This window comes from Symphodus melops, assembly GCF_947650265.1.
Source record: "Symphodus melops genome assembly, chromosome: 22".
Lineage (NCBI taxonomy): Eukaryota > Metazoa > Chordata > Actinopteri > Labriformes > Labridae > Symphodus > Symphodus melops.
Window position 1 is genome coordinate 2,452,198 of NC_136712.1, and position 25,221 is coordinate 2,477,418.

At 44.2% G+C, this 25,221-nt stretch overlaps 1 protein-coding gene across 1 annotated transcript in view; it reads right to left on the minus strand.

The window, feature by feature from the left end:
• The window catches only part of dgki (diacylglycerol kinase, iota), a 56,116-nt gene that overhangs the window by 20,477 nt on the left and 10,418 nt on the right, over positions 1-25,221 (minus strand). Inside the window, exons 2-8 of the mRNA XM_079335233.1 lie at positions 6,063-6,171; positions 2,707-2,802; positions 1,401-1,475; positions 1,236-1,292; positions 963-1,031; positions 781-849; positions 327-443 (exon numbers count right to left, since the gene is read on the minus strand). Of these exons, the coding sequence (XP_079191359.1) occupies positions 327-443; positions 781-849; positions 963-1,031; positions 1,236-1,292; positions 1,401-1,475; positions 2,707-2,802; positions 6,063-6,171 (592 nt within the window). The remainder of the gene's footprint in view (positions 1-326; positions 444-780; positions 850-962; positions 1,032-1,235; positions 1,293-1,400; positions 1,476-2,706; positions 2,803-6,062; positions 6,172-25,221) is intronic.

The window sequence follows — 25,221 nt, forward strand, 5'->3', positions numbered from 1 at the left end:
CTGAAGGATATGGGTGAGTTTGTGTTTTTTTTTTGGTTTGTGACGACGTGGACTCAGAGTTCTCTCAGACCGAACAGACACGAGTCAGCTCATATCAGATCAGAGGAGACACGCACACGCACACGCACACACACACACACACACACACACACACACACACACACACACACACACACACACACACACCTTCTGACAAGTGTCTTTACATTTAGATTTGTCACATCACTAAACGACTGAAACTGAACTTTATGACGCAGTGCACAGACCGGCGAGGTGAACCTGTGATCAGTGTGTGTGTGTGTGTGTGTGTGTGTGTGTGTGTACACCTGTGGTTTCCTGACTTTGATGATCCAGGAGGGGGGTACTATGACTCCAGCGTGGGCCCCCAGTGAACACGGCTCCTCAATCTGATGCAGCATGAAACACGTCACCTTATTGTGGAACTGCAGGTAAGCAAGCAAACAAACAAACAAACAAACAAACAAACAACACAGCTGTTCATATTTCTTAGTTTTCACACTGCAGGTCAAATCTTCTCATTCACTCACTGATGGTAGAGGCTGCTGTGTAAAGAGTCCATCAGTATAAACTCATTTAAACCGAGAGCTATCTGCCCGTTTCATCACTTTTATGCCTTTTGACATTTCAGTCTTTGTCTTCTTTCTATTCTCTGTTCGGCCGGACTTTAGCATGTTTATTCAGTTCCCTTCCTGGGCTCCCGTCTCTGTGATCGTCTGTCTTCAGAGGTGACGTATAAATAAAGTTATTATTATTACTTACAGCCTGTTTACACCACGAGCAACTGATGGCGATGATTTCTTTACTGTGGAAGAACTTCTGCTGAAAACTCTGCAGAGACGAACACAGACACACTCAGGTAAGTCTCCACGACAGTCGCCATCTTTGATGTAGGAGTGTGTGTGTGTGTGTGTGTGTGTGTGTGTGTGTGTGTGTGTGTGTACCTTTCCACATTGTCGACATTTCCCCTCTTGTCTTCGTCTGTGAACCCAGTGATGTCTCAGTACGTTCTGCTGTAAGAGAGAGAAAGATTTAAGATGGGAAATAAAAAAAAACTGGATATTTGCAGGAATCCTTCTTCTCCTGCATGCATGTAGACACACACACACACACACACACACACACACACACACACACACACACACACACACACACACACACACACACACACACACACACACACACACACACACACACACACACACACACACACTCACATCTCTGAGGCAGCGGGATCCTCCCTCTCTGTAGGTCGGCTTGCATCTGAAGTTAATCTGGAGAGACACAAACACTGCTCAGTAAGCAGCCTACATTATTTTAAGACGAGTTGTGGTGCTGTGTGTGTGTGTGTGTGTGTGTGTGTGTGTCATGACATGGCGTACCTTTTCTAGTTGCTCTATGCAGCCGTTGTGAACGACGATCTTACAGGCAGCACATTTCCTCCTGGGGGCCGACTTCTTAAAGGAGCAAACAGAGAGAGAGCGATGAGATACACACACACACACACACACGGCAGGAACACACACGGGTGACTGTCAGACGAGCCTCTCATCATCTCATTGAGTTTAAAAGCTCTGCAGTTCTAATAAGTATGATGACACTGCACTGTTTAAACACACACGTTGACATTTACACAGTAATGACTGAAATGAGAGAAGGAATCACGCTGCTGTTAAATCAGCTGCAGTCACTGTTGATGCTTCTGGAGGTGGTCTGACCTGCACAACTCTTCTTCTGTGCTTTTTTTTTTAGAGGAGGAAAAAAAACAACATTAAGACACCACAGAGCTTTCTTGGTGTCTTAATGTTAGGACACCAACCATCCATCTATCTATCATCTAAAGAGCTGACATGAAGAGACAAAGCTCTTAAGAGGAAAATGTTCAGTTTGTCACGTCTCCATGGCAACATGCTAACTTATAGAGAATAGCATACATCTGGGAAACAACAGGGCCTTTCTAAAAAGTTTTTTTTTTAAAAAGGGAAGAGCTTGGAAGAAGAAAAAAACCACTAGTTGGACAAAGTGCTTAATAAAGATAACGATATATCAGCGACTGATGGTTTTTTTCTACCCAATATCGATATCGGAATCTGCCCCGAAAAACTCGTAAACGTCGGGCCCTCGCAAGAAAACACTCGAGAGTGTCTCCCTGCAAACTTCTGTGAGACTTTATTCAAAAGTGTTCAAAGTGAATCCTGAATCTCTGGTGAGTTTCAGTGCCGGAGCGTAAACCAGCACCAGGTAGGAAACGTGACTTGTCAGAGTAATCTGAGATTCCAGCGAGGTCGTTTCGTCCTGCTCAGTAGCGCACAGCTCCGATGGAATACTTATCTTATTAAACACACGACAGAAAGAGATTTAAGAGAAATGTGGTTTTTTTCCCCCTTCTGCAGCTCCAGCATCAGTCTCACCTTAAGCACTCACTGTAATTACATACAGAGAGTGGAAATGTGCAGAGGTGTCATTATATTATTGTCAAAGTTATTATTGGTGTGTGTGTGTGTGTGTGGATGGAGGGCATCGCTACCTCTCATCACACACGTCTCTGCACTGCTGCGTTCACTTCCTGTTTTGTTTTGTTATTTCTTCTGCTGCTTTGACGACCTGGCTCGTCTGAATGTTTCATCCCGTTTAAAAATATTTAACAATATTCATTCAAGAGGAGAACATCGTGTCTCCAAGACTCACTGCTGTCTTCAGCAGACACGTGTCCTCTCCGAGATAACACAGCTCTCCTGAACAACTCGTCTCCATCCACAGGTGATCCCCGTTCACGGCGTTTTCCTGCAGACGCACAAACGGAGAGAGAGACACACACACACACACACACACACACACACACACACACACACACACACACACACACACACACACACACACAAACGATGATTTAATGATCTCTAATTCAAAATTATTTCCATTCGCATTAAACTGAAACAAACACTCTGCGGTGAGAGCGGTCAACGAGGGTGTCAAGCACATAATTGAGGCTGCCGAGTAGGTCGCTAATTTCACGGTGTATGCTAATTCAAGGTGCTAATCAAAACAGCATGATTCAAGTGCTAACACACGCACGTTAACGTGAGGATAACATGAACATGTGTCACCGGGCTCACTGTACAGATTTAAGATCATGATCATTGACGTGTACCTGAAGGGGAAATTTAGTATTCGTATGTTTAGTCTATTGGTGACAGATTTGTGTTTTTGTGCCTCTGTGATATTTATTAAAAAAGAAAAAAATAATAATTTGTCTTATAAGGGAGGCGATGATGACTAAATGAGTCTACATCTTCTAAATCTGTCTTTGTAAAATTAAAGAGGGGACAATCCGTTCATCAGATCAGATTAAAATTAATTTCAATAAATAAATACAAAAGGATCAGTTTCTTTTTTTTTTGCTGTACTCTCAACCATAGTTACTTTGATTCATTTTTGGGAATAAACTGAGCCGGAGGAGAGTTTACAAAGTGATCCAGATGAGCGACTGGTAAAAATACCACTGTTCAAACTAAAACGGTAAATGAAACTTGAGCTCGTTGACATTCACACACTGATGGTAGAGGCTGCTGGGTAAAGTGTCATACACGTGTATACCTCGCTGACGAAGCAGTGGGAGGGAGTTGGTGTTAAGTGTATTGCCCAAGGACACATCGGACATGTGGCTGCAGGAGCTGGGGGTCGAACCCTCTCTGCTAGATCGATCGAGACCTTGAAATTATAGATCTGGAGCTGTGTTTTCATTGCTTTCGTCGTCATTCTTTCTGATAATTGTCGAGTGAAAGCGAGCAGGGCAGCCATCAGCGTGGAGAAGAGCCTGAGCGGTCCTCTGATCTCTGCAGGAAATCATGGCAAACATTGACTCTGCCACAGCTGTCAGTCTGTGCTGCAGTAAAGCCCTTTTTGAACGGCGATCAGCAAACATTTCCATTTCCTCATCCTCTCTGGTGAATTACAGGAAAACACGAAATACAAAAATACAGCGTGCTATTTTGTGATTGATAAAGCCTCAGAGAGAATCTGTTATAACACTGTGTGACTCATCTGGGTCTAAAAGGAGGTCAGTCTGCATTAAATCAACTCTGAAGTGTATACTAATGAGTGATTATGGAGAATGATTATATACCAGTGTGTGTGTGTGTGTGTGTGTGTGTGTGTGTCACAGACTGCTAAAGGCCAGTGGTGACGTGGTGGAAGTGTCCCTGCAGACAGAACCAGGGGGGACTCTCAGAAGTGGGCTGACACAGTTTACATCTTACGATCAATAATACAGCACATTGTCATTAAGAGTGTGTGATTCATTAAAGAGTTAAAGACACCTCTTCAAAGGGACGGAGAGATTTGAAGGATTTTTGAGAGTTGAATTCAGACTCTTGTGTTCTGGACGCTGTTTTCTGAAACACACACGACTCTTTTTTGTTTGTCGTGCTCTCTCAGCTTTGCCGGCTCCAAAATTGAAAATGTACCTACGCTGATGATTCTGAGGAAAAATCCGCCGTCTGTCACAGTCGATCTTGTCTTTTTGAAGCGTGCCTTTCCTTTCCTGTCTTCCGTCTGGCTCATTGTCGAGCAGCTAAAAGATGGTGGTTGTTATTCCAAACCTCCAGACTGTGACTGAGTCAGTTTTAACAGTAAATTAGATGTTTTTTAAGATAGATCAAAAAGACAGATTGTGAGGGATGCACTGATCTGATACTCATAACTAATCCCGTCAGAAACAGGCTGGAAAAGCAGGATCAGGAATGTGTAACAATGAAGTACACAAATTCAATTAATGTCTGTGTTTATCTCATCATGTGTGTCTAAATCATATCAAATCATATCTACAAACTACAGTATGAACTGTGACTCCTGACCTGTTCCAAATCAACCAGCTTACACTTGGATGTTTCCACTGTTTAAATAATAATAGGTTTGTCTATTAAAGACAAGGTTGGTCATTTTTTCCGGATCCACTTTTTAAGATTTTGGTTGAAATTGAAAATGTTCTCTGAAAAAGGAACAAAGAAAATCCGTCATCCGTGCAAACGGAGCACTGAGGGAACGCCACTTTCAAAATCATGCTTGTTTTTTTGAAAATCACCAACCCTGCCTTCAATGTGCTCTAATAATTGCAAGCGGATATTTTCTGAGTATTGGAATCTTTCCCAACCTGAATACATCCTGACTTCACACATTTCTCACTTCTGACTAACTAGTTTGTTCTAAAGCGTCTAAGAGCCTTTTCTCTGAGGCGTCGACACGGGAGACAGAGAGGCTTCGGTGTAGGAGGTTAGAGAGGAGCAAAAGATTTGAGTAAATACAGTCTGTAACTTTCTTTGGGAAATGTTTCCTGTCAAACTTCACCATAGATTTGACCTTTTTCTTCTGCTGAAATGGCGACCTTGTGGATAATGCAGGGATTCAGTTTTTTATCATCGCAAGATTGAAAGTAACTGAAGAAATGAGGTTGAGGTGAAGAGAGCAGCCGGCGTGGACGTGCTTTGTTTTGCATGCTGGGTTATTAAAGTGGACTGGCTTTAGAAATGTCCTGGGTTTTTGTTTTTTTGTTTGGGCCCATTTCAATGGAAATGAGGTTTTCTGATGCACTTCATGACTTCCTTTCTACTTTGCAGAGATGAATCACGACATTTATCAGAACACTTCTTTATCTATTCGGCATTTTTCAAAACCATCGGACTTTTGCGGCATTTCAAAAGCAGAAGAGATTTTTTAAACATAAAAAAGAAAAAAAGAGATCCATTAAGTCCTCTGAAATCAAACCATGAAAAAGTCGCATCCTGTCACTTAAAACTTCCTTCGCCATTTTTGGTTGTGGACACTCAAAAAGAACGCTTCTCTTCACTTCCACATGAACATACGGCTGCTGAAACAAAAATCTGTTAACAAATCTGTCAGCAAGAACAAAAAAATCCAAATGTCATTCAGTGACTCAGCCGCTCAGTATAAGGACAATGCAGACGTGGAGAACAGTCTTTTTGTGCATGACATTTGTTTGAAAGTTAGTGCGTGTGTGAAACAGAACGTGTTTCTGCATGTCTGACCGTCCAGTCCACGAAGGTTCGGAGCTCCTTGTTGGGCCCGTTGGACGCAGGAGGCAGCGATGGTTGAGGTGGGCCGAGGTGCTGGAGGCCTGAACGGGAGATCGCTTTCCTAAAAACACAACAAACAAACAATTCTTAACAATCAGAGTCCGTCCGTGAGGAGACATCAGTCGTACCAAAATCATCCCCGTCACCCGTCTCTCTCACCACAGAGCGGCGACATCGCAGACAGAACTGGATCGGAGTATGATTAAGCATTAGACTTAATTATTCATGTTGTGAGAGCACATTTCGGCGGGTTCAGCTGCAGACATTCGGTGGAGAAGAAGTGGGAACAGCTTGGCTGAGAGACTGCCAGCAGCACTTTGGGGTGACGAGAGAGAGACGGAGACAGATCTGTTCTGTCAGAGGATGACTCAGCATTCGTCTCTCTCTCTCTCTCTCTTCATGTTTTCTCTCGCCCTGTAATCCTTCCACTTCACATTATACGTCCTCAAAATATCTCTCTACTTCTCTGTGTTTGGATTTTCACCGGACAGGTGGCAGGAACTGAGCTGCAGCTCTGATTCAAAGCTTTAAGGACGACAGCGACCTGCAGCCTCCAGTCACCTCACTTCCTGTGTTGCTTGAGTTCTGATCCTCGGACCCGACTGCAAAGACTCAAGATGGCTGCACACGCATGAGACGTATTTTGTCCTCAAGAAGGTTGAGTGAGAGCAGCTGCTGTGTGTGCGTTTGCATTAAAGATCTTTAATGAGAAGAAATCTGTATAAATCATAAATGAACATTTCACTTCCAACTATGATCCAGCGCCTGGAGTCCAACGTGGTTCTCTTTGTCTTTAATCACGCTGAAGAGAAAGTCCAGACAATGTTTGGATTGTTTCGATAAAAGAGAGAAGCACGTGGAAGATTTTACATTTTTTGTAAAAAAAAAAAAAAAACTAAAAAAGAATATTTTTCACTAAAAGAGCGGGTTTTTTTTAATCCTTCAAACACTGTTCTACTCTTTTCTGGATCTGGACTCTGACGTTTATATTTCCTTGGTAATTATGTGAATGAATGAATGAATATGTGTGTGTGTGTGTGTGTGTGTGTGTGTGTGTGTGTGTGTGTGTGTGTGTGTGTGTGTGTGTGTGTGACGTGTGTCAGTCTACCTGTCAGTGAGAAAGGTCGCACACAGCAGCTGACATCACCTGTTGAAAGTTTCAGTGGCCGTCTGTCTAAAATTGTCAACCAGGACAAAGAGGAGTCCACTTACACACACACACACACACACACACACACACACACACACAGACTGTAACCTGATGACACACCCTGACACACACACACACACACACACGGTATATGCATGTACGTGTCCTCACCGGCTTGAGGGCTAAAAATAGCTTTTGCGTGGGCGACAACAACAGAACAAATGCAAGGACGTATGGTGACTGGACATATGCTACAAAGGGCAGGGGACAACACACACACACACACACACACACACACACACACACATACACACACACATTTGATAACCTCATGACTAGATTCTTATCAATGTAAATACTTCTTCAGGTTAAATAAGGCGTCGCGGTGAAGTGACGCGCTGATATTTGAGGACACGGCAACCTGAGTGCGTTCGGGGAAGTGACTCGGGCAGCGAGACCGTTTTTATTGAAACCACTTGAAGTGAAACCAACGGCAGAAAGTGAATGTGTGATATCCACTGTGTGAGGCAGAAGTCAGACTTCACTGGAATCAAAGTGTTTGATCCAAACAGCTCACGACGGAGTGACCAACGGCACCGAAACAGAACCGACAGGACCCTCAGCTCCACACCTTTACTTTGAACACACTGCTTGTACTTTGTGCTGTGAGCGTTGAGCCTTCGGGATCATTTTAAATTGATTCCATATATGAGTGTGTGTGTGTGTGTGTGTGTGTGTGTGTGTGTGTGTGTGTGTGTGTGTGTGTGTGTGTGTGTTAGTGTGTGAGTGAGAGCATAATGAGATGATGCAGTAAAGTGAGTATCTGTTGAGCGATTGGTGTCAAACAGGCAGAGAGTGAAAGCCAGAGCTCGGCAGCATCACTGTACTCAACATGAATCAAGGTAAATGGATACACACGTCGATGCAGAGTGACACACACACACACACACACACACACACGCTGACAGAAACACACAGACGCTCTCATCGAGAGGTCGTGGGCACCATTACATTTGAGTGAGCCCTAATCTACTAAAAGCAGGCAGGATCACAGGCATTAAGGCTGCCTCCTAAAATACACACACAAACACAAACACACACACACACACACACACACACGTTGCCTGAGAGTTATTTTAAGTAGTTAAATACGCTGCACTCTAAAAATATACACGTTTAAAAGAATTCAAATAAACAAACAAAGCCGAAAAACCTCCTGAAAGAACAATCACATCAGCCAACGATAACCAGTGAAGACATTTAAACATGAGGACATACAGATGTTGAAGACATTTAAACATGAGGACATACAGATGTTGAAGACATTTAAACATGAGGACGTTCAGATGTTGAAGACATTTGACCATGAGGACATACAGATGTTGAAGACGTTTAAACATGAGGACATACAGATGTTGAAGACGTTTAAACATGAGGACATACAGATGTTGAAGACATTTAAACATGAGGACGTACAGATGTTGAAGACATTTAAACATGAGGACATACAGATGTTGAAGACATTTAAACATGAGGACGTACAGATGTTGAAGACATTTAAACATGAGGACATACAGATGTTGAAGACATTTAAACATGAGGACATACAGATGTTGAAGACGTTTAAACATGAGGACATACAGATGTTGAAGACATTTAAACATTAGGACATACAGATGTTGAAGACATTTAAACATGAGGACATACAGATGTTGAAGACATTTAAACATGAGGACATACAGATGTTGAAGACATTTAAACATGAGGACATACAGATGTTGAAGACATTTAAACATGAGGACGTACAGATGTTGAAGACATTTAAACATGAGGACATACAGATGTTGAAGACATTTAAACATGAGGACATACAGATGTTGAAGACGTTTAAACATGAGGACATACAGATGTTGAAGACATTTAAACATGAGGACATACAGATGTTGAAGACATTTAAACATGAGGACATACAGATGTTGAAGACATTTAAACATGAGGACATACAGATGTTGAAGACGTTTAAACATGAGGACTTACAGATGTTGAAGACATTTAAACATGAGGACATACAGATGTTGAAGACATTTAAACATGAGGACGTTCAGATGTTGAAGACATTTGAACATGAGGACATACAGATGTTGAAGACATTTAAACATGAGGACATACAGATGTTGAAGACATTTAAACATGAGGACATACAGATGTTGAAGACATTTAAACATGAGGACATACAGATGTTGAAGACATTTAAACATGAGGACGTTCAGATGTTGAAGACATTTGACCATGAGGACATACAGATGTTGAAGACATTTAAACACGAGGACATACAGATGTTGAAGACATTTAAACATGAGGACGTACAGATGTTGAAGACATTTAAACATGAGGACATACAGATGTTGAAGACATTTAAACATTAGGACATACAGATGAAGACATTTGAACATGAGGACATACAGATGTTGAAGACATTTAAACATGAGGACATACAGATGTTGAAGACATTTAAACATGAGGACATACAGATGTTGAAGGATCACCATAGCAACAAGTAGCATTTAAAAAAAAACAGGCATCTATTAGCCGTTCTCACTCTGTTAGTATTATTGAATATTGTTCCCCCCCCCGTGTTTCGAGGACCCCCCTTCAAAGCACTAAACATCACTGTGCTGTGATTACATGAAACCCTTCACACAGATCTTCGTGCTCTCAGGTCAAAGGACACGTCTCCTCATTTTCCCAGAAGGACGTCAGATGAAGTCCTTCCTGCGGCATCGAGACCGGCTGCAGAAGCAATTTCCTCTGAGATAGTAATAAAGTGGAAGTTTGATTTTGATGCTATAAAACAGAATCTCAGTGTTTTCTATAAATAAGGACTTGACAAGGATTGGAGTCTGTTGAAGTCGTGGAATGGGATGTTTGTAGAGGTTGTCATGGAAGTGGTTTGTCACGTTTATATCAGTCAGGTATGAGAGCGAGAGACTGCTTAAACCTTCGCTCTACACATTGAATTCAAACGCGCACAGACGAGCTGAATGCAGCTGCTCTCTGCTGCTCGCTCTAACACCACCTACTCCCTCTCTCTCTTTATCATCCTGCCTCCCTCCTCTTCTTCTCTTCATCTGGACCCTTCCTCTTTTTTCTATCTCTGGAACTAATCGTCCTCCTCTTCCTCCTCCACTCTCCTCCTCCTCCTCCACTGTCTTCACAGCGTCCCTGCCTTCAGCTCCGTCAGATCCTCCACCTCCTCTAATCTCCCTCTTTTCTCTTGTTGCTCCTCCTTTTCCATTCCTGCTCTTCTTTTTTTTAATCCTCTCTCTTTTTTCTACTCTTCCTCCCTCACCTCCTCCTCCTCCTCCTCCTCCTCCAGCAGAGGTGGGTTGTCAGCGTTGCTATGCCAACTGCACAGCGGGAGCATCGGCAGCTCATCCAGTAATTATATTGGTAGAGAATCTGGTGTGTGTGTGTTTGTGTGTGTGTGTGTGTGTGTATTTCAGTAACTTTACAGTAGAAGGCAAATGCTGTTAGAGTTTTAATTTCAGTGCAAACACACCGAGGCCAATCCTGTCTGTGATTGGTCAGCTGTTTGTAAATACAGATCCTATGCGGGAGTCATGAGTGAAAACATTGAGAACCGTTCCTTCAACGCTCGTGCTGCTCCTTCGATACCGTCTTTTCCCCGGGTTCCACCATGACGAGGCAGCGGCCGCGGCGGCGGCGTTGATTAAAGATAAGCGAGAACAAAAAGTAAGAGCCACGACAAATAAAAGAAAGAAGAAGAAGAAGAAAAAAAAGGCAGCTGCGAGTGGGAGGAATCGAAATTGAACGTCCTCTGCCTGGCGAAGCAGAAGATGTTGTGATTATGTGGGAGAAGTTGTTTGACAAAAGAGGCACAACTGCACCAGTGTGGGTTTAGTGTGAAGCTGCTTTTTCTCTCTGCAGGAAAATGTTTATTCAAAGTTAACTTCAATCTACATGAAGAGACCAGCTGGCTCCTCTGAGCGTGTCCCATCAACGTATGACGAAGAATTTCAGCCCCAAGATTTGTCAAACATGGCAGCTGTGCTTCAAACTATGAGCTGTGAGTGCAGCATTTAGTGTCATTTCTGTCTCCATGACAACCGTCTGTTGACACAACCGCTGTGTGACCGACACGGCGCCCGTTACTTTCCGCTTCATGTTTTCATGTTAGAGATCGTTTTTATTTCCCGATCGGAGGCGGAGCAAAGAGGATTGTGGGTGCATGACACGATCTGTCGGCGGCAGGACTGCGAGGAACGTCAAACGGAAATGAAAAAAAGAGCGTCAACGTCGCCTTGCTGATAAGTTAGGGCGCTCGGAGAAAAGGGGCGGAGCACTCGGATGATGGATGCTGCACTTTTTCTCCAGGCGGCTGCCGACTGCTGCGAACGCTCTCTGCTCGATGAAAACAATCGAAGGAAGACGCTGGAGCAAAGAAGAAGAAAAAAAACGCTCGGTGGTCATTGTGTCACTTCTGGAGAGAACGAGCACGAAACAAACTTTGGGCTGAGAACATGTTGCACATTGATCGAACAAAAGGAAAGGAATCAGCTTCCACAGTGGGAAACCAGTCAGAGTTAAATCTGCAGCTAAAACATGCTAATCCAACACCTGCTAGCTCCCCGCTAACAGCTGTCTCCATTTGTCCTCAACAGCTCATAACATCCAGAGCCAATCACCTCCAGCCTCACACTTCTACAGCTCATAACATCCAGAGCCAATCACCTCCAGCCTCACACTTCTACAGCTCATAACATCCAGAGCCAATCACCTCCAGCCTCACACTTCTACAGCTCATAACATCCAGAGCCAATCACCTCCAGCCTCACACTTCTACAGCTCATAACATCCAGAGCCAATCACCTCCAGCCTCACACTTCTACAGCTCATAACATCCAGAGCCAATCACCTCCAGCCTCACACTGAGGCTGTCGAGACCTCATTTAGTTTCACAAACAGAGAATAAAGTCAGGTTCCACTCGGGTTTGTTCAGCTCACCTGTAGCCGAGAAGCCGGTGAAACCATCGCACCTTCTTCCCCCTCCCTCTCCGTCCTCTCCGTCTGCCCGCTCCCACGTTTATCATGGTTACTCTGAGAGCTTCTCTCGCTAATTCTGCTGCTGATATCTTTGGATTTCCTCCGGAGCAGAATGAATCACCCGGTCCGGCACTTATTTCCCCCCACACTCGCAGCACGCTCAGGTAATTACGCCGATCGCCGTGATGGGCAACAGAGACCTGACACCAGACATCTGAGCTCTGTACTGAGTCACACAGTGTGTGTGTGTGTGTGTGTGTGTGTGTGTGTGTGTGTGTGTGTGTGTGTGTGTGTGTGTGTGTGTGTGTTGTTACTCTGCTGAGCTTTCAGTGGGAAGTAAAAAGTTACAGTTTAGGGATCAGCTCGTGTTTGAGGAAGGTAAAAGAAGGTGGTAAGAGAAGATCCTAACTGGAGGGAACAGTGAAATAAAGTGAGGATCAATACTGTGTGTGTGTGTGTGTGTGTGTGTGTGTGTGTGTGTGTGTGTGTGTGTGTGTGTGTGTGTGTGTGTGTGTGTGTGTGTGTGTGTGTGTATTGTAGATTAAAACGTTATGTTTGACAACCAAGCCGTACTTTTTGTTGAATTTTTCTGATTTCCGTCAAAGTGCGATGATGAGGCGAATGTTTCAGAAACGAAGAGACGTCTCCTCACAGCGTTCATGTTTGCACGGTGGATGAAGTTTGTTTTATGTGGAGGAAAGTTTCTGAACTGCATAATGAACTGAAACGTTAAATTTATTTATTAAATATTGAAATGAAGCAGCGGCAGTGCGCGCGACCCCACGTATTGAGGCTCAGTCCTCGCGCGCGGGCGGCCCGGGTTCGCGTCCGGCCTGTGGCCCATTTCCCGCATGTCTCTCCCCACTCTCTCCCCCTTTCCGACTCTATCCACTTTCCTATCAATAAAGGCAAAAAGGCCAAAAATAAACCTTTAAAAAAAAAAAAAAAAAAAAATATTGAAATGAAGAAAAGAAAAAACAAGAACATTAAAGAGTTGATTATTTAGGATGAGACTGTTTGCAGTAAACTAGCAGTCTCCTTTCCTCCTTCATTCCCGTACAGGTGAATCCGTTCTATTTTTGGATCATTACGTAAGAGAGATAACCTGGCAAAGGCAACCTGAGACGCACACACACACACACACACACACACACACACACACACACACACACACACGTTATCAGTGGTATTCAGAGAGGCGGTCAGCTGATCACAGGATTCACTGAAAGGAGGATTTGAGGTCCACAAAGATGTGCTGCTCCGCTGATGGAGGACGTTGGTTCTTGCACGGAGAACAATCTCTTCCTGTGGATTTTAACTCTCTGCTTGCAAACAAAAAACAGAGTTTGAGAATCAATACTCCTGAAACCGTGATTTGTGCTTTTAAGCACACAGAGAAAGTGTGAACGGTCACTTGTGCTGCAGTGTAACACATTCCCAGATTGAGTTAGCGACACATAAATGTTCTCTTCATGCCGACAACAAGGCGATGCTTCATCTGTTTACAAAACTCTGAGCCCAAGTTAAACACAGTCTGCACATCAAATCATCACAGTGATTCTCAATAGAGTATCCATCTGTCTATTTGTCTATGCTGACCTTTGACCTCCAGCTTCTACAGCCTGTGTCACTCGCAGCGTTTGCAGCTGAGAGGCCGCTGACGCATCGTGTCAGTCCCACAGGTGACGACGACGCCGCTGACATCGACGTTCATCACGACCAGCCGAGAAACGACAGCAGACATTTGAGCCAGACACTCGAGAGATCACACACACACGCACACACACACACACACACACACAGAGGTAAAAGCAGCTTTTAGAGCGAGCTCAAACATTAACGCTGACAGTAAAGGACACTTGAAGCCTCAGTCAGCACGTCGTCCACTCGAGGAGCGCCATCTCTCAACCGCTCGATCTTTTCTTCTGTTGCTCCACTTCTGCTTCTTTATCTCTCTCCCCAGTTTCTCTCCCTCCTTTCATCCCCCCCCTCTCTCTCTCTCTCTCTCTCTATCTCTCTCTATCTCTCTATGTGGGTCAGAGTGAAAGGATCGCTCGTTGCCGCTGGTGACACAGCATGCCCAGAGTGTGTTCTACGTGTGTGTGTGCGTGTGTGTGTGTGTGTGTGTGTGTGTGCAGTGCCTCAGGTAATGGACTGTGATGGATAAAGGTCCATCACCATATGCAAACACACACAAAAACACACTTTACGAGGGAGGACAAAGACGGTTTAAGCGGCACATAAAAATCAGCCGTCACTTGTAACAAACCTAAAACTGAAAGTGCATCGCCACCTCATCTTTGTTTTTTAAAGCCCCTTCAGAGACATCACACGGGGTCATGAACTGATAAAAAAAAAAGAGGAACTTCTGGTCAGTGTAACGTCATGCAGCAACACACAGAGTTGGCAAATATGAAGCGATCGCAAGTTCCTGCATGCTGCAACGTGAACGGTGAAACGGTTTATCTGAGCAAGAGGAAATGTGTCAACGCTGGTTGATTCTCGTCCCGTGGCGTTAAAATCTGCTGCTGGACTTTAAGGATTATCTTCCATCTTTACGATTCTATAAATGGATTGAATGGGATGGATTATTTTTGCTTGAGTAGTAAGACACAGTCAGGAGAGGAAAAAGGCATCTTTGGGGTTACAGAGGGAGATGTAAACTTCTGTTTCATCTCTGCTTTAAATTTAAAAAAATAACTCTCACGCAGGTTGATCCTCTGTCGACGAAGAGCTGCGAGATTCAGCCTCATTCTGACCCCGAGTCCACGACGACACACAGGAACATGCCTGCACACATGCCACAAGTGACAATAGCAGGAAGAAATCGACACACACGTTAGCACAGTGAGCTCACAGAGCGCCTCTCGCGTGCTAATTAATTGTCATTCTGCGCGGTGGCGGCGGCGCAACTTCTTATCTGCACACACGCGCTCAGAGATCATCTCGAAACGTCTCCCAATCCATCTCATCCGCCTTTTTTTTCTTTTTTTTTGGTCCTGTCTGGCGTGGGGTCAGTGTGTGTTGACGTGTTGAAAAAAAAGTGTGTGTGTGTGTGTGTGTGGGGGGGGGGGGGCAGGGTGTGAAGGGTGTGGTAGTCATGGCAACCGCACTCAGACTTCCTTCCCTGTTTTTATCTGAGCGTGCAGCAGCATTCCTCCCCGTGTGTGTGTGTGTGTGTGTGTGTGTGTGTGTGTGTGTGTGTAGGTGTGTGTGAGTGTGTGTGTGTGTGTGTGTGTGTGTAGGTGTGTGTGTGAGTGTGTGTGTGTCTTCCTCCCAGTCTGTTTGTCACAAACGTCTGCTGCAGGGCAACAACCAGCTAAGCTACCAGTGATGAATGTTGCTGTTTGTTTTGTTTTGTTTTTTTTACCCAGCAGCCCCTCCTGCCCCCCCCCCCCCCACTGAGCCAAGCTTATTATCGACCAAAGCAAACACGTGATGCACCTGTGGGGACATGAAAGCAGCACGATTGGCCCCACTTATACGTCCAGATAAATAAACACGGACAGAAGACTCAGAGTCAGATGTGGTCCTGATGTGAGCTGAATAAGAGGAGACATGACGGAGAACATGTTCAGTCTTGACCACGAGCTGCATGAAGAGCAAAGGTTACAAAGCAGATGTGCAGGAGACACACAGTCTGGGATCAGGAGCAGGACTCTGACCCGCCACATGCACACCGAATGAGATCAATTCTGACATGCTGCTCTGGAGTGTCCTGGATTCTGCTAGTAATTGGAATAATTGCCTCTCGGTGTGTCGGATATCTCAATAGTTTCCATTTTGTGCAAAGGAGAAACTTTCCATGAACATTAGCAACATGCTACACTGGTCAATCTCTGCAAAGCGAGCGTAGACTGAGATTGATCAGTCGGCCCGGGAGCTGCTTTAAATAGTTGCACAACTCGTTAAATGCCTCGCCTCGCTGTGTGATGAAGCATCACCTGAATCTAAACAGGCCTTTAATGCATTTCATAAGGTAAAATGTTAGATGGAAGTTATTATGCCTGTTAGGTAAGGACTGATAGGGCGTTTTTCCTTTCATATTTATTTAACTTTCCGTGCGACTTTAAACGCTCACATGTTGCTAACTCTGAAAGGAAGAGAAGCTGTGGTTGAAAATAACGTCGAACAATAACGTCCTTTAAATCTATCTTTTGCCTGCAGGGTGAGCCGCCGTCTTCAGTTATTTCGGGGTTTCACGATGCAGCACGTTGTTTATATCACAAGAAGAAACGTTCACACTTCACTGAATGAAAACTTTTTCTTTTTTTAAGCAACTGGTGCGACTTCTGCAAAACTATTTCTGGACGCAGAAGCTTTACTTTACTCGGTCACCAAAAAAAAACATTCAGACTAAAGTCAGAAGAGGTTATTGTTTTGTGGGTTTTTTTGTCGGACAGCTGAAGAGAGCTGGGAAATGTTGAGAGCAGAAGGTTGGGGATGGTTCGAGGCCCTCCGTACATGGGGCGCACATAGGCTAAGCTAGGCTAGGCTAGGCTATCTGGCGCCGCTATTGTTTGTTTTTGATGCTTCAAATGAATCCATGGTTAACCTTTGTACCAAACATGAATGCTTCTGAGTGAAGGTGTGACGTCATCGTGAAACTTTAAAACACAAATATTTGTGAAGCATTTTATTGATGCTACATTTCCCCGTCTGTGCTAAAATAAAAAATGCTAACCGAGCGTGATCGTGACTGAACTTCTTTTTTTTTTTTTTTCGCTCTCTGCTTTAATAAAGTAAAATATATTTAATTATAGGCCGCTCGTCTCCTCTCTGCGCGTCTCTGACAGTGTGTGGGTGTGTGAGAGCAGCTGCAGCCGGGTACACCATCAACTCTTATTAGATCACCGTCTCCTCACACACACACACACACACACACACACACACACACACACACACACACACACACACACACACACACACACACACACACACACACACACACACACACACACACACACACACACACACACACACACACACACACACACACACACACACACACACACACACACACACACACACACACTTCTGGAGAGCAGTCAGTTCTTGTGAAAACGTGAACGTTTTACATGCAAAGAACCAAACGCTCCCAGAGAAACACGGAAAACAAGAAAAGTGATGAAACATGAAGACGTGGAGGTAAAGAGAGATGAACAACAAACGAGCTGTGACTGATCATCGACACCTGTTTGGATCGTTGTTTATTCACGTCTTCACAGGAGGAATGTGAGACTTTCTGATCCAGTAGATGTCGCCCTCGAGCACCAGCATGAAACCAAAACAAACCTCCATTAGGCCACGCCTCCAATATAAAACAATCTGAGGATTGTCATTTTGCTTTTGGAGAATTTAATGGGACATATTTGACCCGTTTCCTGATGTCTGTAACACTTCTCTTCCATTGAATAATTCTTTAGTTGGAGTCGAGACTGACAACAATGTGAAGGAAATACAAAAATGTTCCATTTTTGTTGCTTGTGTTGTGTTGTATTGTGTGTGTGTGTGTGTGTGTGTGTGTGTGTGTGTGTGTGTGTGTGTGTGTGTGTGTGTGTGTGTCCGGTTGTGAGTCTGGATCCAGGAAGTCTGACTCTTTCCCTCTGACCTTCCTCCCTCTATTTATAAAAATCTCTCAAAAACATGCATGTCATTTCACCCACTCTGCTCTGAATTCACGCTCGAGTTCTTCTTCCATACTGCAGATATCACTGAGTAATAATTCCTGTCTGCTTTCGCAGCAAGCATGCACCGACGCCTGTCAATCAAATTTTAAATGTATGGAAAGCAGGAGCCAATTAAATGCAGCGAACAAGCTCCACACAGTATATCCACTGAATTCTGTCATGATGGCGCTTGGCCGTCCTCTGTCATTCCCAGAGGGGGGAAGTGTAACTTCTCCAGTGCTCAGCAGCCATTGGATAGACTGGCATTCAGGCCCTTTAGGAACTTACTTTGATGACCCATCATGAGGTTGAAAGTCCATCCAGTTAATGACTGAATACTAAGGCCGGACAGATTTTTGGGGCTGATAATGATATTGGGAGAAAAAAAAACAAAAAAAAACCTTAATGGCGATTTATCTGCTGATATCTTTCTTAGCTTAAATCTACGTTCTAACTGTAGAAATAGATTTATCGGCCGCGCTCTTCCAAACACGGGATCATGCACAGCATCTCCACCAGCCCAGCCCGTTCTCGATTTGTCATCGAGACGTCATCGTCACGTGAATACGGCCGATATAAATCTGACTTGGGACGCAGATCACGTCTTGTTGCTTTTCTTTTCTGCTCTGCTCGTTTTCTAATCTGCCTCCCTGCATGACGGGACTGAAAGTTCAGATCTCTATCTCAACATTTCTACGTGCAACACGTGCACGTGGTGATTTATCCTTCGATTGAGAAGGTGAAGGTGTGTGCGTGTGTGTGTGTGTTTGCAGAGTGAGCGGGCGTGCCCTTAACTTCACTCCTCTGTTGGCCTACATTACTCTCCTCTGAGGGAGGAGGAGGAGGAGGAGGAGGAGGAAGACAAAGGAGGGAAAGTTAGATGAGAGAGAGAGGTGGAAGAGAAAAAGAGAGAGAGTGCAGATGAAAGAGAGGACAAAGGGCTGAGAGAGAGACGAGGACAGATAAAGAGAGAAAGAGAAAAGGAGGAGGGTGAAGGAGAGAGCATCTGTAGGCGTTCTTGGCTTTGCCCAAAGGCCTTGGCTTCTCCGCTCATCCTCCTCCTCCTCCTCTTCATCATCCTCTCTCCTTCACACATCCTCTCTCTCTCCTTCCCCGACTCAACCTCCTCCACCTCTCCGCTCAATCATCTTCATCCCTTCATCCACCCACCGTTTTCTCAAACGCTCCTATTTCTGAACTAAATTAAACTGGAGCGGATTCAATTCAATTTGAAGCGGCTCGCTCCGTCAGAGAGTTTCCCAAATCAAAGACAACAAGCCAACGAAACAACTTCAGCTCGACGTGTCTTCCAATAAAAAGGGATGTCACACCTCTAGAAGTACACACCGCGTGTGTGTGTGTCGTTTCCTCAGCACAAAGTGGAAGAGAGCAGTTGCTTGGAGAAAAGCCCGGTGGGTTTTTTCTCCGAGCGCTCAAGTTAAAAATCTTAAAACTTTTCAGAAAGGCTCCGTTGACGTCACCGGCTCTCTTTTCCAAATGTAAGATCCCACATCCCCTCTGAAACTCTCTCAAATATCAAACGCACAGTAACGGAGCCGCGTCGGCCACACAGAGGGACGTTTTTAACGGACTGTTGTGGAGGGACGCGCGACGCTTTTCTTCTCAGCGCACAAAACTCTTCATGCAAACTTCCCTGTGTGGAAGAAGAGCCGGAGCACGTGGACACAAGGCCACGTGCAGTCAGCTGTGTTCACTGTGCAGCCTAACAAACACGTTTGGACCCCAAATAAACGAAGAGGCTGAACATTTAGTGTCCGTGCTCAGGCCCTGATCGTGACGCACAGACTTAGCGCTCACAATACAACCAAACTGGTTTTTAAATTCTTCAGCAGGCCAGTAAAAAAAAAGCTTTTAAATGTGACTACTTCAAAAGTCGTCACGAGAGCTAATAAGATTATTTTAACCCGGTTCAAATCAAAAACAAAACGCACAAATATTCCCCCTCAGGTTGGACGTATCTCATGGATCAGCTCATATTTGAGAGGGCAGCTCGGCCTCTTCAGTCTCTCTCTCTTTGTTTCGTCCAGCAGAGTCAGCAGAGTATCTTTTCCAAAAAAAAAAAAAAAAAAACTCCCACTCAGTGAACCCACTCTGTTTCTATAAGTAGGAAGAGAGAGAGAGAGAGAGAGAGAGAGAGAGAGAGAGAGAGAGAGAGAGAGAGAGAGAGAGAGAGAGAGAGAGAGAGAGAGAGAGAGAGAGAGAGAGAGTGAAGAGTGAGAGGAGAGCTGCTTATTGTCTGTGATCTGACTAACAGTCATAGTGGTGTGAGTGTCGACCACACACACACACACACACACACACACACACACACACACACACACACACACACACACACACACACACACACACACACACACACACACACACACACACACACACACACACACACACACACACACACACACACACACACACACACACACACACACGAAAGTGAAAGTGTTTGTTGAGTTCTTTCAGTCTTTAAAGTGAAATGAAACTTTCATCGTTGTCACGGTGATGATGGCGACAGAGCGCTTCATCGTTGCAAAGAAGACGAGGAGTGTGACGTCACACAGTGCGTGCATGCTGATTGGCTGATGTGATTAATGTTCAGCATAATGATGATAATGAGGTTCAGCTGGAATACGCTGAACCTCCTCCCTGAAAGCAACAACGACCACACAGACGTGTAATAAACACAACGTACGGATCCATTCGTCGATGCCGGCCCCACAGGAGACATTAACGCCTGAAAAAAACCATACTGCACCCTAAATGAACACACACACACACACACACACACACACACACACACACACACACACACACACACACACACACACACACACACACACACACACACACACACACACACACACACACACACACACACACACACACACACACACACACACACACACACACACACACACACACACAGCCTCCAGGTGTGCTGCAAACTGGTGAGGAAGGAGGCAAAAGGTAAAAAGAAAATGAGATATTGATTTCACACAAAAACCAAATGAACAAGTTTATCACTTAACACATCGCTGGATGATCGCACCTCGTCAAACATAGTGACATGGCTCTGACTGGATTTCTCACTGCTGACTAATTTCACATAATCACGTCAACACTTCTGAAGCCGTGTAGCATAACTGAGGATTTAATGCTTCAGCGCTGCATGTTTGGGCGTGCAGAAATAGTTGGGAGGCTTTGAACTCTGTCTGGACTTCAGGGCGAGTTTGAACACTCAAAGCTCTTCTTTAAGTTCGATTGAAAAACGATGCAAAACTTCAAGGAAGCACAAATGTAAAGTCTATGGAAAGACAGACTGATGCAAATAGGTGTTTACAGATGCAAACTGGAGACTGGATCAGAAATAAAAACAAGACCTGGAGAAAGTAGTGGAGTTCTTAGGAGCCACACCTTAGGATCACAGACATGTTGAAGAGAGGAAGTATTTCTGCCAAGAATATCTGGAGATAATAATCAAAATCAAACGAGTATGGAACATGTCAGACGAACATTCACCAATTCTTTGTTTGTAAAAAGATACTTTCAGACTTTTGCTCTAAGGCGGGGTTGGTCATTTTCTCCTGATAAACTTTTTTAGATTGTGGTTCAGATTGTCTTTAGGTCCTGATAATAACCCAGGTTCTCAGAAAAAAACGATCGAAGAAAATCCGTCATCTGTAGCAGCTGGAAGTCTGTAAAAACTTCGACCAATGTCTGCACACCAGGTCCCAATCTGATGAACCAATCACACGCCTCCCTGTCTCCCTGCTCGTTCTCTACTCCGTGCATGCACGAACCCACACTTGAGCGCTTCACAGAGACGACGGCGTTTATGCTGCGAGTTTGTCGTCGGCCGGTGTGAGAAATAAAATATTCAGTTTTTGTTTTGTTTTGATCACATTTATCACCGTAAAGTTTAGCGTTTACTTTACTGAACGAGATGTGATGACGACCTCGTTTCTACACAATGCGAGCGATAAAATGACCTCAGCGACGACGTTTGTGAATCAGTGAGGGGGCGTGGCTTTTCATGGCGCACAGAGGGGAGGGGCGGGTGCAGACGGAGCGCTGAGGGAACGCCACTTTCTACACTTTTTATTTTTTAATGATTTTTCCTGAGCGCACCTACATACAGACAGTTTATTCTTCTTCTACTACTCTTTCTGTACTCACCACTTGGCACAGTGTTATTGGTCAGTTTTTCTATTTCTAAAAGATCATTTCATCTCTATAAATGTTGGCTTCGCTCGTCTATAATCTTGTGACTGATTTAATTTTACCACTTGAGAGTCTGAAATACATGAGCAAAAAATACACACACACACAGATTTGTTCAGCAGTGTGGCACGGTAATGATAACTCTGCACATACAGTCCATTAATCTACTCTACAGTCAGTCATTACAAGTCGTGAACCGCAGATAGAACATGGGAGTGATACTACCCTCGCCTCCTCACCCCGGCTCTTCCTCGCTCTCACATCTTCCTCTGACACCTACATAATTACACAGTCTGTCAGTGTGCGTGTGTGTGTGTGTGTGTGTGTGTGTGTGTGTGTGTATGTGTGTGTGAGAGAGAGAGAACAGGCATGTAATGTGGGGGAGGCTTCAGATTTGAGCTGGTGCATCTGTATCTGACCTTTAGCGCTTAGAATAGACTCACAGAGAGAACGATGACAGCCGAGCACACGAGAACGCAACAAAGCACAGAGAGAGAAAAATTCTGATAAAAGATGAAAAAGAAGATGCTTAAAAATGGAGAGAAAGAAGGCGGGGAAATCAAAGCACGGCGAGAAAATCCTACATGGAGGAGAATTGTTGAAAAACGATGAGAAAAGGTTCATAAAACGATGCAAAATTATACAAAAATCTAAGAAAGCGAAAGCGCTATAAAACAAGCTAAGTGGAGTGTCCCTCTATGCTCAGGCTGCAGCTGCCTAATAAAATTAAGTATTTACTAATGGCTCTCATCTGACCTGAGCAATTAGTGCTCACAGACACACAAACACACGAAAGCACACACAGAAGGGAAAAAAAGAAAAAAGAAAAGGGAGCGCGAGGGAAATGAAGATGCTGTCTCACTAATTATAGCGTGTCTCTGCAGCTGAGGTCTGCTCGGACATGTGTGTGTGTGTGTGTGTGTGTGTGTGTCGGTGTGTGTGTGGGTGAGGTAGTGTGTTCGCTTGTGCATTTATACTTTGAAGTCAAAATGAAAACCAGCAGAGACAAATGTTCAACTGCTGAGAGAAAAACTTTGAAATAAGAAAAGTGCCATTTACTGTGTGTGGAAACACACAGCTTTTGACTTCACATACTTGCGGGGACTCGTGTCAGACGTATTCAAATTGGAAGTGTATTTTGGGCTCAAACATGTTAGTCTTTCAAAAGGCAGGAAGAAAATGTGCATGGCATCAGGGGGCGATGCACGGATTGTGAAATCACAGGTTTTAAACCCAGTCGACCAGAACAGGAGAACCACATCGTGCACGAGCAGAAGTGGAACTTACATGAGTTCTGTCACATCATGAAGTGATTAAATAACGTTAACTGTGTTGTGAACATAGTTGTACACTTGACTGATGACTGTGCATTACGCACGCCTCTGGAGGGCGCACTAACGACCTCAGGTTGTGGCGACACTAGAGTTGGTTACTATTGGATCCATTGTGAAAGAAGACTTTGCATACAATAGTAATCAATCGACACATCAGCTCAGGTCAGGGGACTGAGGATCAGGAGGTCTGCACAGTTAAAGAGAGTACATCTCCGGCCTGAGAGAAACCAAAGGACGAGCGACTTCTTTTAGGTTTTGGCTCCACATATACTTGGCTGGCTGTGAAAATATTTGCAGGGGACAAAATGTGGTTTTGCTAACAAGAAAAGTCTTTCGCCCAACATGTAAGCTGTAAGTTGAACTGCGATGAGACTGATTTTTGGGTCAGTGATTAAGGTCATGGTTAGGGTTATTATAGGTCACCAGGAAATGATGTTTCATGTAATATACCCAGAACTAACTGAACGTAAGTGTGTGTGTGTGTGTGTGTGTGTGTGTGTGTGTGTGTGTGTGTGTGTGTGTTCTGAGTTTGAGTGGGGACTCATCAATCTGAGCACTCAGAGATGATCAGCGCTCAGTAATCCTACCTGCATAGACACACACACACACACACACACACACACACACACACACACAAGCTACTTCCTGAAGGCCAGGGTTAATCCGTGCAACACATACATGTTGATGATCACATTTACATGTTTTTATTAATAGAACCATATAAACAGAAAGGAATGCATTTTTACAGTCTTACCTATCGAAAAGACGCAGGAGACGTATTTGTCCTCGTGTCCAACAAAAATACCCCCTCCCCCCTCCCTCTTAAAAAAGAGAGAGAAACATTTCAAAAGCCACAACAGACCTGAACCTCTCTGGCTGTGGAGCTGATGGAGCAGCTGGCTGTTTGAGCTTCACAGAATTAGTCAGCGTAAATGATCAGGCGAAATGAATTTAACAAATGAGACGTCTGACTGTTGACTGCCAATACTCAACGCTCAGAAGACATTTAATATACTTCTGTTCTCTATGCTTGAATAACGACCTTAATAATGATTTTATTTGTTGAACGCCTCAGTGCAGCTCTGTCCTCGTTGTTTTAGACACAGACACACTGTATCATGTCTTTTTTCTCATTCCTCATCTGCACTGCTGACCTCAGAGTCAGCCTCCAGTTGGACACTTTAATGCATATTGATAGTCACCTTACTGAGCACAGGTCACTTTAATGATAATCACCCTAATCATGTCTGGTTTCATCCTACTGTTGTGTTTAGCTACATCTGTAATGGTTGACATGATCACCCTAATTAGATCAAGTTTCACTCTATTGTCTTCAACACTTAATGCTAATCTGCCCCTCAATAGTTGGGTACTTAATGATAATCACCCTAATCACTCCTGGTTTCACCTTATTGTCTAGGACACTTAATGCTAATCACTGCTCCTTTAAGTTGGTGAGCCAATTTACATTCCTGCATTGACTGTTTAATGACTGTACTCACACCTCTGCCATAAGCTCAAACACCTCTGTACATGCACATGTAACTAGTTTCTAGAAGGTCAGCACTTTGTTTCTATGGCTCTTTAACTGTTTACAGGTCTCTTTTAACCAACACATGTTTTTCTCTCCTCACAGGTTATGTACATTATGCTAT